Genomic DNA, 14,897 nt, shown 5'->3' with positions numbered 1-14,897 from the left:
TAAATGCTCCAACCAAAAGACACAGACTGGCTGAATGGATACAAAAACAAGACCCTTCTATATGCTGCCTACAAGAAACCCACTTCAGACCAAGGGATACATATAGACTGAAAGTGAAGGGATGGAAAAAGATATTCCATGCAAATGGAAGTCAAAAGAAAGCTGGAGTAGCAATACTCATATCAGACAAATTAGACTTGAAAGTAAAGACTATTAAAAGAGACAAGGAAGGGCACTACATAATGATCAAGGGATCCATCCAAGAAGAACATATCACAATGGTAAATATCTATGCCCCCAATATAGGAGCACCTCAATACATAAGGCAAATGCTAACAGCTATAAAAGGGGACATCGACAGGAACACAATTATAGTGGGAGACTTGAACACCCCACTTACATCAATGGACAGATCATCCAAACAGAAAATCAATAAAGACACACAAGCTTTAAATGACACATTAGACCATCTCGACTTAATTGATATTTATAGGACATTCCATCCAAAAACGACAGACTACACTTTCTTCTCAAGTGCACACGGAACATTTTCCAGGATAGATCACATCTTGGGTCACAAATCAAACCTCAACAAATTCAAGAAAATTGAAATCATATCAAGCATCTTCTCAGACCACAACGCCATGAGACTAGATATCAATTACAGGAAAAAAACTGCAAAAAATACAAACACATGGAGGCTAAACAATTCACTCTTAAACAACCAAGGAATCACTACAGAAATCAAAGAGGAAATCAAAAAGTATCTGGAAACAAATGACAACGAAAACACAACAACCCAAAACCTATGGGACGCAGCAAAAGCAGTTCTAAGAGGGAAGTTTATAGCAATACAGTCCTACCTTAAGAAACAAGAAAATGATCGAATAAACAACCTAACCTTACACCTCAAACAACTAGAGAAAGAAGAACAAAGAAACCCCAAAGTGAGCAGAAGGAAAGAAATCGTAAAGATCAGAGCAGAAATAAATGAAAAAGAAAGGAAAGAAACCATAAGAAAAATAAATAAAACTAAAAGCTGGTTCTTTGAGAAGATTAACAAAATTGATAAACCATTAGCCAGACTCATCAAGAAAAAAAGGGAGAAGATGCAAATCAACAGAATTAGAAATGAAAAAGGAGAAGTCACAACGGACACCTCAGAAATACAAAACAAAACATCATGAGAGACTACTACAAGCAACTATATGCCAATCAATTGGATAACCTGGAAGAAATGGATACATTCTTAGAAAAATACAATCTTCCAAGACTGAACCAGGAAGAAATAGAAACCATGAACAGAGCAATCACGAGTACAGAAATTGAGGCAGTGATTAAAAATCTCCCAACACACAAAAGCCCAGGACCAGATGGATTCACAGGCGAATTCTATCAAACATTTCGAGAAGAGTTAACACCTATCCTTCTCAAACTCTTCCAAAATATTGCAGAAGGCGGAGCACTCCCAAACTCATTCTACGAGGCTACCATCACCCTGATACCAAAACCAGGCAAAGATGTCACAAAAAAAGAAAACTACAGACCAATATCACTGATGAATATAGATGCAAAAATCCTCAACAAAATACTAGCTAACAGACTGCAACAGCACATTAAAAAAATCATACACCACGATCAAGTGGGGTTTATCCCTGGGATGCAAGGATTCTTCAATATACGCAAATCAATCAACGTGATACATCATATCAACAAATTGAAGGATAAAAACCATATGATCATTTCAATAGATGCAGAAAAAGCTTTTGACAAAGTTCAACATCCATTTATGATAAAAGCTCTCCAGAAAATGGGCATAGAAGGAAATTACCTCAACATCATAAAAGCCATATATGACAAACCAAAAGCCAACATTGTTCTCAATGGAGAAAAACTGGAAGAATTCCCTCTAAGAACAGGAACAAGACAAGGGTGTCCACTCTCACCACTGTTATTCAACATAGTTTTGGAAGTGTTAGCCACAGCAATCAGAGAAGAAAAAGAAATAAAAGGAATCCAAATTGGAAAAGAAGAAGTAAAATTATCACTCTTTGCAGATGACATGATACTATATATAGAAAACCCTAAAGACTCTACCAGAAAACTGCTAGCACTCATTGATGAGTTTAGTAAAGTAGCAGGATACAAAATTAATGCACAGAAATCTCTTGCATTCCTATACACTAACAACGGAAGAGCAGAAAGAGAAATTAAGGAAACTCTCCCATTCACCATTGCAACCAAAAGAATAAAATACCTAGGAATAAACCTGCCTAAGGAGGCAAAAGATCTGTATGCAGAAAACTTTAAGACATTGATGAAAGAAATCAAAGATGACATAAACAGATGGAGGGACATACCATGTTCCTGGATTGGAAGAATCAACATCGTGAAAATGACTGTACTACCCAAAGCAATTTACAGATTTAATGCAATCCCGATCAGATTACCAATGGCATTTTTCACAGAACTAGAGCAAGAAATCTTACGATTTGTATGGAAACGCAAAAGACCCCGAATAGCCAAAGCAATCTTGAGAAGGAAAAATGGCGTTGGTGGAATCAGGCTTCCTGACTTCAAACTATACTACAAGGCCATAGTGATCAAGACAGTATGGTACTGGCACAAAAATAGAAAGGAAGATCAATGGAACAGAATACAGAACTCAGAAGTAAGCCCAAACACATATGGGCACCTTATCTTTGACAAAGGAGGCACGAGTATACAATGGAAAAAAGACAGCCTCTTCAATAAGTGGTGCTGGGAAAATTGGACAGCAACATGTAAAAGAATGAAATTAGAACACTTCCTAACACCATACACAAAAATAAACTCCAAATGGATTAAAGACCTACATGTAAGGCCAGACACTATAAAACTCCTAGAGGAAAACATAGGCAGAACACTCTTTGACATACATCAAAGCAACATCCTTTTTGACCCACCTCCTAGAATCATGGAAATAAAATCAAGAATAAACGAATGGGACCTCATGAAACTTAAAAGCTTTTGCACAGCAAAAGAAACCATAAACAAGACTAAAAGGCAACCCTCAGAATGGGAAAAAATAATTGCCTATGAAACAACGGACAAAGGATTAACCTCCAAAATATACAAGCAGCTCATGCAGCTTCATACCAAAAAAGCAAATAACCCAATCCACAAATGGGCAGAAGACCTAAATAGACATTTCTCCAAAGAAGACATACAGATGGCCAACAAACACATGAAAAGATGCTCAACATCACTAATCATCAGAGAAATGCAAGTCAAAGCCACAATGAGGTATCACCTCACACCAATCAGAATGGCCATCATCACAAAGTCTGGAAACAACAAATGTTGGAGAGGGTGTGGAGAAAAGGGAACTCTCCTGCACTGTTGGTGGGACTGTAAGTTGGTACAGCCACTATGGAAAACAATTTGGAGGTTCCTTAAAAAACTACAAATAGAACTACCATATGATCCAGTAATCCCACTCCTGGGCATATACCCAAAGAAAACCATAATCCCAAAAGAAACTTGTACCATCATGTTTATTGCAGCACTCTTTACAATAGCCAGGACATGGAAGCAACCTAAATGCCCATCAACAAATGAATGGATACAGAAGATGTGGCATATATATACAATGGAATATTACTCAGCTATAAAAAGGGATGAGATGGAGCTATATGTAATGAGGTGGATAGAATTACAATCTGTCATACAGAGTGAAGTAAGTCAGAAAGAGAAAGACAAATATTGTATGCTAACTCACATATACGGAATCTAAAAATGGTACTGATGAACTCAGTGACAAGAACAGGGAAGCAGATACAGAGAATGGACTGGAGAACTCGAGGTATGGGAGGGGGCGGGGGGTGAAGGGGAAACTGAGAAGAAGCGAGAGAGTAGCACAGACATATATATACTACCAACTGTAAAATAGTCAGTGGGAAGTTGTTGTATAACAAAGGGAGTCCAACTCGAGGATGGAAGATGCCTTAGAGGACTGGGGCAGGGAGGGTGGGGGGGAATCGAGGGGGGGGGCATCAAGGAAGGGAGGGAATATGGGGATATGTGTATAAAAACAGTTGATTGAACCTGGTGTACCCCCAAAAAAATAAAAAAAAAAAAAAAAATTTTAAAGACTGGGAAAAATAAAGCATCTACAGTAAGAATGGCTAAATTCCCATTCCCCTTAACAAAACAGAACCAAGAAATTAGAAGAATGAATTATTAGAATGGTTGATATAAGAAAGAATAGGCAGAAGTGCAATTAGGGAGAACATGTCCTGGCCCTCTATTGAAACATGGATGAAACAGTTATGGGTTATAAATAGTTACAGGTCGTTTAAAGTATTCATATGATTCTGTATGATTTACAATAACTTTTTTCAATGACTAACCAATTAAGTATCTTAAATTAGTTGGGCACATGATTTTCTAACTTCAAACACTTTGGCTAAGGAATCTCATACTTGAAATATAAGGTATCATACAATGTGGAAAAACCCCAGGAATAATTGATGTGTACCAAGAGGATAATTTCAGTAACAAGAAATGCATAACAACCTTAATACATAACAGTATAATCATTACATGTGAAAATAAAACAAAATTAAAAACGTACATGGTAGTGTTTAGGGAATAAAAATGAGAGAAAACTGTATATACCTTATAGAATCAAATAAGTTTTTAAAGCATTTGTTTTGAAATAATTATAGATTCACAAGAATTTGCAAAGATAGTCCAGAGAATCTTGTATACTCTTTGCCCAGTTTTGCCCAATGAATACATCTTACATAATTATAGTACAATATAAAAATCATGAAATAAACATTGACCCAATATATGTCTATAATTTTATGTCATTTCATCACATATGTGGATTCCTATAATCACCATGATAATCAAGATACAGAACTAGTCCATCACCACAAAGATGTTTTCTCTCATGCTATCTCTTTATAGTCATAACCACCACCACCACTGACCCTGCCCATCCCTAACCCTTGGCAACCACTAACATGTTCTCAATCTCTATAACTTTGTGATTTCCAGAATTTTGTATAAATGAAATCATAAGAGTATGTGAATGTTATATGTCAATTACACTTTTGAGATTGGCATTTTTCACTCAGCGTAATATCCTTGAGATTCATTCAAGTTTTTCCACATATCAATAACTCAGAAAAAGAACAATTTTAAAACATCAAAATAGGTTTCTGGAATTTAGAAACATGATTATAATAAGGAAATAAAATTTATTTTCTTTCCTTGATATTTCAAATAAAAAAGAAACTCCAAGAGTATGTTATTTCAATCTGAATCCTGCCCATAATAGAAAACTCATCAATCACAATCTAGTTGCCAAATATACCCTTTGCTTCCTTTTGACAGCCAGGATTTGTCCTTTATGACATTGTACTCTCTCCTCATTGTCTTCCATTAGCCCTAACCTCTCTCCTGCCGTTTACTCTTCACTGTAGCCAGAAACCATAACAAAGCAGCCTATTAGGTCTTCTCTTAATGTAGAGCCTACTTTGTAGAAATCTGTGAAAATTTTCCAGTCACAGAAAAGAATACCAAGTTTCTTAATTGATTACAGACTCTGTTATCCCTTCTCAACCTAAGATGAAATTATAAAATCAAAAATGTTGCTTAAAAGAAATAATTAATTAATGAAGGAAATGCAGAAGCAAGGAAAAACTAGGCAAAAGAAGAAAAATTCAAGAGATAGCAGGTAAAATGAAAAACAGGGTCTAAAATGTTTTTTTAGGGAGTGAAGAAATTTACAAATATCTAAATGGGAAAAAAGAGAAATGGGAGGACTTCCTAGGTGGCACAGTGGTTAAGGATCAGCCTGCCAATGCAGTGGACATGGGTTTGATCCCTGCCCCAGGAAGATATCACATGCCATGGAGCAACTAAGCCTGTGTGCCACAAATACTGAGCCTTCATTCTAGAGCCTGCAAGCCACAACTACTGAGCCCATGTGCCGCAACTACTGAAGCCTGTGTGTCTAGAACCTGTGCTCCGCAACAAGAGAAGCCACCACAATGAGAAGCCCACACACCACAATGAAGAGTAGCCCCCACTCGCTGCAACCAGAGAAAGCCTGTGTGTAGCAAAGAAGACCCAATGCAGGCAATAAATAAATAAGTTAATTAATTAATTTTAAAAACAAGAGAGAAATGGGAAGAAACTTGATCCAAACCACAGATAAACTGACCACTGGAGAAAAAGAATGGCACTTATGTTTTTGAAACATGAAGGAAAAATGAGAGCACTGAAATGGAATGGAATTTGGAGTTGAAGAGAAGGTTCATTTGGAAATTCATGTTGAAAAGGTTACTATTATTTCTAGGTCTCAGGCCTTTATCCACAGGCTTTTGGCCTCTGAGGAGGAAATTCCAGACTAATATTACAGAGATGTTGCTGCCTCACTAAACAGCTGGGCTGTTATCTGCAATGATGGCCTCCTTGCGCCTGCTAAGCACTCACTCACCTGGGCAAGGTCCTCTTGTCTCATCCTTCAAAACCATCCAGGGCTCTTTCCCCTTCTCCAGCAAAGAGAACACATCTGGCTGATAAATGCAAAGTCCTGATCAGAAAATAAGAAATAAGAAATTACCAATTGGTAAGGGTTCCATAAGTCCCTTAGTTATTACAAAGGGCAAGAAAAAGTCATAAAGGATTTATAAAGGATGGGGAAGATGGATGGAGGTTCCCAATAATGATGACTATTGCCAAATTTATAAAGCACAAACACCATTTTCCCAGAAATAGGTCAGGAATCCCCTACATACTTTTTAAACAATTTTATTTATTTGTTTGCTTGTTTGTTTATTTATTTATGGTTACACTGGATCTTCATTGCTGCTCATGGGCTTTCTCTAGTTGTGGAGAACAGGTGCCACTCTTTGTTGCAGTGCACAGGCTTCTCATTGCGGTGGCTTCTCTTGTTGCGGAGCACAGGCTTTAGGCGCACAGGCTTCAGTATTTGTGGCACATGGGCTTAATAGTTGTGGCTCATGGGCTCTAGAGCACAGGTTCAGTAGTTATGGCGCACAGGCTTAGTTGCTCCGAGGCATGTGGGATCTTCCTGGACCAGGGCTCGAACCTGTGTCCCCTGCACCGGCAGGTGGATTCTTAACCAGTGCACCACCAGGAAAGTCCCCACCCAGACACCTGAAAGGCAACCCAAAAATTCACAATGTAAAAATCAGGAATTTCTGGGGTCAAATTCTGAATCTTACCCAGTGAGACCATGTTGCTGTAATTCTCCAACATCACATCTCTGTATAGATCTCTCTGTTCCATGTCCAGGCACTCCCACTCCTCTTGAGAGAAGTCTACAGCTATATCCCTGAACATCATCAACTGCTGAAATGATAAACCCAAACATCAATGGTGAAGTCAAAAGAAATCTTTCAGATGGATGGGGAAAAGAAGGAAAAGGGCACTGCAGGAACAGGTACACACATTCAGCAAAAACCTGGAGTTGGCTGCTTGTAGTATGGGGGGAAACAGTAAGGAAATTAGTGTCCCTAAAGCCAAGTGCCTATATGCTCTTAATATCCCCGGTTGCTTAGTCACAATACTGCCAAGAACTTCCTGTAACAAACTCCAAGACAACAGGATGGCAGCCCAGAATAACAGATATCATATGAGTTCTTTGTTGATACCAAGAGGCTACTCCAGCCTGGAATAATTAACTCCAGATTTCTTTTTAAATAAATTTATTTATTTATTTATTGGCTGTGTTGGGTCGTTGTTGCTGCTGCGTGGGCTTTCTCTAGTTGTAGAGAGCAAGGGCTGCTCTTTGTTGCAGTGTGCAGGCTTCTCATTGCAGTGGCTTCTCTTGCTACGGAGCACAGGTTCTAGGCGTGCAGGCTTCAGTAGTTGTGGCATGTGGGCTCAATAGTTGTGGCTCACAGGCCCTGGAGCACAGGCTCAGTAGTTGTGGCCCACGGGCTTAGTTGCTCTGTGGTATGTGGGATCTTCCTGGACCAAGGTTCAAACCCGGGTCCCTTGCATTGGCAGGCGGATTCTTAACCACTGCACCATCAGGGAAGTGCCAATTCCAGATTTATTATGTGACAAAAGTTTTTTTCTTTCAGTTTCTTTTACTTGACTTTTCTATTGGCTTAAGTTGAAAGGATTCTTAAAGGAGATACACTCCCTAACTGAATATCATTTTCCATGGAGAATGTATAAAATCTCTAGGCTATCAGCTAAGCAGCTGACTATCAGCACATCTTGTTAATGACATTAATATCTCATTGATTTTCTGGCAAGATCCTAGAACCCTCTGAACTCAATTTCCTCTTATATCCTCTGTCTAAAAGCATGACAAAGTACCACTACTAAAATGAATACCAACTAACATCAACTCCCATCTTTCTTAATTGAAATACCCCATTATATACAGTAAATAAAAGCTTTCATGTAGTGGATCCCTTTTTAGTCACTCAATTCCACGTTGCTGAACCTAAGTTTTGATTTTTAAGAGTCTCTACTATTTCCTTTAAGCAATGTATTTCTTCTCCTTCAGAGCTCTGTCAAACTATTAGGACACAGGAGGTACTGAATGACATGTTGGAGAGAAGAGGGACATCTAGGGAAGGCACTGGACTGTTTCACAACTATCACTTACCACATTGAACAGTGACTCAGGTAAGCAGTTTAGGATAAGGAATGAAAATATTCACATGATGTGATATAAATGGTTATATTTTTGGAGAGAAGAAATTCCAACTCACATGGGCCATACTTAAAATTCTAAGAATTGCTCAGTCTCCTGGATTCCCCTCCCAGTGAAGCAGAGTCTTGAGAAAGAAGAGCTAGAGGGAAGGAATCATGAGAGGTCAGGCATTCCTCAAAGCTTTCAAATAGACTAAGAATACCATTTTACTCTGAAGGAAGGTCAGAGGGAATCTGCAGAAATCCTGGCCCTATTCAAAACCCAAGAGACTCAAATAAAGCAGGATGAAGTTTTGGTCCAATCAGTTGTGCTAAATCATGACATGCCTCAGGATATTCAGGATATGAGATAAGGCCATTTTGACTTGCTCTGAATAGCCCCTTTAACAACAGGACTCCAAGTTAGACATCCCCAGTCTCCAATCTGGGAACCCAGTGCACCTGTCCAGGACCTTCCTGTGTACTTCCTTGTACGACAGTGGTCTTTCATCTCCTCTATGTCCAACGAAGTGTATAATACTTACTGACTCATTTTCATCTAAAGCACTCACACCACAAAACTAAGGGCAACCATAAACAATGAAAAGACAACGCAGAGAATGGGAAAAAGTATTTGCAAATGATGCAACTGACAAGAGATTAATCTCCAAAATACACAAACAGCTCATACAGCTCAATATCAAAAAAACAACCCAATCAAAAAATGGGCAGGGACTTCCTAGGTGGCACAGTGGTTAAGAGTCTGCCTGTCAATGCAGGGGACACAGGTTCAATCCCTGCTCCAGGAAGATCCCACATGCCACGGAGCAACTAAGCCCACACACCACAATTATTGAGCCTGCACTCTAGAGCCCATGAGCCACAACTATTGAGCCCATGTGCCACAACTACTGAAGCTTGTGCACCTAGAGCCCGTGCTCCGCAACAAAAGAAGCCACAGCAAGGAGGAGCCCACGCACCAATATGAAGAGTAGCCCCGGCTCGCTGCAACTAAGGAAAACCTGTGTGCAGCAACGAAGACCCAATACCGTCAATAAATAAATTAATTAATTTTTAAAAATGGGCAGAAGATCTAAATAGACACGTCTCCAAAGAAGACATAAGAAATATTCGCTCCTATGAGAAGACCACACCCTGAATGGGTTTCTGTGAGCAGGAATGCTATGAAAAGGAGATGATTGATGGTGAAGGTAGTAAAAGGAGGCATAGAGATGTCAGGGGGACTCAAGGTGGCAAAACACTTAGGCTATATTCTTTCATTTTTTAAACAGCTTTATGATATATAATTCATATACTCTACAATTAATGCATTTAAAGTGAGCAATTCATTTTTTTTTTAGCAAATTAACATGTGCAATCACCACAAGTAAATTTTAGAATATTTTCCTCACCTCGAAAAGAAACCCTGTATCCTTTAGCTATTACTCCCTGTCTCCTCAACCCCCTACACTCTCCCTCTACCTCTCTCTCAACTCTAAGTAATGACTAATCTACTTTCTGTCTCTACAGATTTCCTGTTCTGGACCTTCACATGAATGGAATAAAATAGTGTGTGAACTTACTGTGACTGTTTGTCAAAACTGTGAAAACATTTAGTATAATGATTTCAAGGTTCATCCAAGTTGTAACATGTATCAGTATTTCACTCCTGAAGTACTGGCTGAATAACATTCCATTGTATGGACAGACAACATTTTGTTTAACCATTTATCCTTTAACATTTGGGTTGTTTCCACCTTTTGGCTATTATAAATAATGCTGCTATGATCATTCATGTACAAATGTTTCCTTAATACCTATCCTGTCATTTTCAGAGTATGTTTCACACCTCAGTATTAATTTTGTTCCTAAATATTTTATTTGTTTTGATGCTACTGTGAAGGGAACTGCTTTTTTTTTTTTTTTTAAGTCTTTACTGAATTTGTTACAATATTGCTTCTGTTTTATGTTTTGGTTTTTTGGCCACAAGGCATGTGGGATCTTAGCTTCCCAATCAGGGATCAAACCCATGCCCCCTGCATCTGAAGGCAAAGTCTTAACCACTGGACTGCCAGGGAAGTCCCTGGAACTGCTTTCTTAATTTCATTTTTAGATTGTTCATTCCGAGTGTATAATATACAATTGACTTTATTTATTGATCTTTTATCCTGAAACATTGTTAAACTTATTTACTAGTTCTAATAGTGTTTTGGGGGGTGTATTCCTTAGGATATTCTATATAAAAGAACATGTTATCTGCAGATAGAGATGGTTTTACTTCTTTTCCAACCCAGATGCTTTTTTCCCCTTGTGTAATTGCCCTGGCTAAAACCTCCAGTACAATATTGAATAACAGTGGCAAAGGCAGACATTCCTGTCTTATTACTTATCTTAGGGGAAAAGCATTCAGATACTCACCATTAACAGCAGGAGTTTTATACATAACCTATACCAGATTGAGGAAATTCCCTTTTATTTCTAGTTTATAGTGTTTTTATAATGAAAGGGTATTGGCTTTTGTCAAATGCTTTTTCGGTGTCTATTAAAATGATCATGTAATTTTTGTTTTTTATTCTATTGATATGATGCATTACATTAATTGATTTTTGGATGTTCAGATAACCTTGCATTCCTGGGATACATTCCACTCAGTCATGTTGCATAATTCATTTTATATGTTGCTGGATTTGGTTAGTATTTTGTTGAGGATTTCTGTATCATATTTTTATGAGATAAGCTTTATTTGGTTTTGGTTATCAGGGTAATACTAGCCTCACTGAATGAATTGGGAGCCTGACTGTATTAACTGCTGCAAAGAAGACACTATGGAACTCAGAGCTGATAGCAGGAGTCTTCCTGAACCATGTTAGGTTCTGAACAAAGAAGGCCTGGTTATTCAGAGGGGCTATTTTTTAAAGAAACTGTCTTCTACTATAGTAACAGAGGGAGGAACTCTTGAGCAGAACCTAAAAAACTACCTTTGCCCCATTCACCTTTTCATAGGAAAGTGCCAGTGACAGGTATACCAAAAATTAAAAATAAAAAAAAATTCACACTCCAAAAATAAAATTAGAAACACTCTGTCCAAAGACATTGTTAGATAAAGTTTGAAAAGAGTGCCCAAATTCCCCGTATGTAAAGAAAACTCACTAAAAATTTCAGAGAAGATTAAAATTATTACCCAACATTCCAATATAAATATTTGAAATTTCACAGCTCAGAAGAAAGACTACATGCACAAATGGTACAATGATCTCAGGAAAGGGGAGGAAGTGATAGGCAGACCACATATGAAAGCTAGTAGAATTCAAGAATGAAAGAGAACATAGACAAAACCACTTTAGAAATGAAGAATAAATTACAAAGAGCACAGGTATGACAGATACTACTGAAAGTATGGCATGGAACAAAAAATATAAGTTAGCAAATAGAACAAAATGAAACAAAGAGATTATAATTATTAGAAGAAAAAAATGAAAGTCAGAAGTGGTCCAACCTTTTGGACAGCTGCATGTAAATCAATGAAGTTAGAACACACCTTCACACCATACACAAAAATAAATCCAAAATGGCTTAAAGACTTAAATATAAGACAAGACACCATAAAACTCCTAGAAGAGAACATACGGAAAACATTCTCTGACATAAATCATACCAAGGTTTTCTCGGGTCAGTCTCCCAAGTCAACAGAAATAAAAGCAAAAATAAACAAATGGGACCCAATCAAACTTACAAGCTTTTCCACAGCAAAGGAAACCATAAATAAAATGAAAAGACAACCTACAGACTGGGAGAAAATATTTGCAAATGATGCAACTGACAAGGGCTTAATTTCCAAAATATACCAACAGCTCATACAATTCACAACAATAACAACAACAAACCAACCCAATCAAAAAATGGGCAGAAAACCTAAACAGACATTTCTCCAAAGACATATAAATGGCCAACAGACACATGAAAAGACGCTCATCATCACTAATTATTAAAGAAATGCAAATCAAAAATCAAAACTACAATGAGGTATTACCTCACATCAGTCAGAATGGCCATCATTAAAATCTACAAATAATAAATGTTGGAGAGGGTGTGGAGAAAAGGGAATCCTCTTACCCTGTTGATAGAACATAAAATGGTGCAGCCACTATGCAAAACAGAAAGGAAGTTTCTCAAAAAACTAAAAATAGATTTGTCATATGATCTTGCAATCCCACTCCTCGGCATATACCCAGAAAAACTATAATTTGAAAAGATATATGTGTCCATATGTTCATAGAAGCACTATTTACAATAGCCAAGACATGGAAGCAACCTAAATGTCCATTGACAGATGAATGGATAAAGAAGATGTGATACATATATACAAAGGAATACTACTCAGCCATTAAAAAGAATGAAATAATGTCATTTGCAGCAACATGGATGGACCTAGAGATTATCATACCAAGTGAAGTAAGTAAAAAAGAGAAAGACAAATACCATGTGACATCACTTACATGTGGGATCTAAAATACAACACAAATGAACTTATCTACAAAACAGAAACATTCAGATATAGGGAACAGACTTGTGGTTGCCAAGGGAGAGGGGGTGGGGAAGGATAGGATTGGGAGTTTGAGATTAGCAGATGCAAACTATTATATAAAGGATGGATAAACAAGGACTTACAGCATAGCACAGGGAACTATATTCAATATCCTGTGATAAGCCATAATGGAAAATAATATGAAAAAGTATATATAAGTAACACAATAATAGTGGGGGACTTTAACACCCCACTTACACCAATGGACAGATCATCCAAACAGAAAACAAACAAGGAAACACAAGCATTAAATGACACAACAGACCAGATAGATTTAATTGATATTTATAGGACATTCCAACTGAAAGTGGCAGAATACACTTTCTTCCCAAGTGCACACGGAACATTCTCCAGGATAGATCACATCTTGGGTCACAAATCAAGCCTCGGAAAATTTAAGAAAATTGAAATCGTACCAAGCATCTTTTCTGACCACAATGCTATGAGATTAGAAATCAATTACAGGAAAAAAAACTGTAAAAAACACAAATACATGGAGGCTAAACAGTGTGCTACTAAATAACCAAGAGATCACTGAAGAGATCAAAGATGAAATTAAAAAATACATAGAAACAAATGACAATGAAAACACTATGACCCAAAACCTATGGGACGCAGCAAAAGCAGTTCTAAGAGGGAAGTTTATAGCAACTCAATCCCACCTCTAGAAAAAAAACTCAAATAAACAATCTAACCTGACACATAAACCAACTAGAGAAAGAAGAACAAAGAACCCAAAGTCAGTAGAAGAAAGGAAATCATAAAGATCAGAGCAGAAATAAATGAAACAGAAACAAAGAAAACAATAGCAAAGATCAATAAAAATAAAAGTTGGTTCTTTGAGAAGATTAACAAAATTGATAAAGCTTTAGTCAGAAAAAAGGGAGAGGATGCAAATCAATAATATTAGAAATGAAAAAGGAGAAATTACAACTGACATTGCAGAAATATAAAGGATTATAAGAGACTACTACAAGTAACTATATGCCAATAAAATGGACAACCTCGAAGAAATGGACAAATTCTTGGAAAGGTACAATTTTCCAAGACTGAACCAGAAAGAATTAGAAAATATAAACAGACCTATCACAAGTAATGAAATTGAAACTGTAATTAAAAATTTTCCAACAAACAAAAGCCCAGGACCAGATGGCTTCACAGGTGAATTCTAACAAACATTTAGAAAAGAGCTAACACCTATCCTTCTCAAACTCTTTCAAAAAAAATGCAGAAGGAGGAACACTCCCAAATTGGTTCTATGAGGCCACCATCACCCTGATACCAAAACCAGACAAAGATATCACAAAAAAAGAAAATTACAGCCAATATCACTGATGAACATAGACGCAAAAATCCTCAACAAAATACTAGCCAACAGAATCCAACAACACATTAATTAAAAGGATCATACACCATGATCAAGTGGGATCTGTCCCAGGAATGTATGGATTCTTCAATATATGCAAATCAATCAAGGTGATACACCATATTAACACATTAAGGAATAAAAACCATATGATCACTTCAATAGATGCAGAAAAAGCTTTTGACAAAATTCAACACCCATTTATGATAAAAACTCTCCAGAAAGTGGGCAGAGAGGGAACCTACCTTAACATAATAAAGGCCATATAAGACAAAC

General features: G+C 37.3%; 1 protein-coding gene and 1 long non-coding RNA gene across 7 annotated transcripts in view; one reads left to right on the top strand and one right to left on the bottom strand.

The window, feature by feature from the left end:
* LOC130838888 (uncharacterized) overlaps positions 1-8,664 on the top strand; it is a 31,195-nt gene extending 22,531 nt beyond the window's left edge. The window contains exon 3 of one of the 2 annotated variants that reach the window (XR_009049735.1): positions 8,543-8,664. This is a non-coding gene — a long non-coding RNA (uncharacterized LOC130838888). Of the gene's footprint in view, positions 1-7,314; positions 7,450-8,542 lie in introns of those variants that run through there. The other variant, XR_009049736.1, reaches the window with a different exon arrangement.
* ZNF790 (zinc finger protein 790) overlaps positions 1-14,897 on the bottom strand; it is a 39,170-nt gene that overhangs the window by 15,181 nt on the left and 9,092 nt on the right. For 4 of the 5 annotated variants that reach the window (XM_057712362.1, XM_057712363.1, XM_057712359.1 and 1 more), the window contains 2 exons: positions 7,245-7,371; positions 6,494-6,589 (listed from right to left, as the gene is read on the bottom strand). In XM_057712362.1, the coding sequence (XP_057568345.1) occupies positions 6,494-6,589; positions 7,245-7,371 (223 nt within the window). The remainder of the gene's footprint in view (positions 1-6,493; positions 6,590-7,244; positions 7,372-14,897) is intronic. The other variant, XM_057712360.1, reaches the window with a different exon arrangement.

The sequence above is a fragment of the Hippopotamus amphibius genome, chromosome 16 (genome assembly GCF_030028045.1).
Source record: "Hippopotamus amphibius kiboko isolate mHipAmp2 chromosome 16, mHipAmp2.hap2, whole genome shotgun sequence".
Classification (NCBI taxonomy): domain Eukaryota; kingdom Metazoa; phylum Chordata; class Mammalia; order Artiodactyla; family Hippopotamidae; genus Hippopotamus; species Hippopotamus amphibius.
Note: the sequence above shows the minus strand (reverse complement) of the source record. Positions and strands in the feature narration are given on the sequence as shown.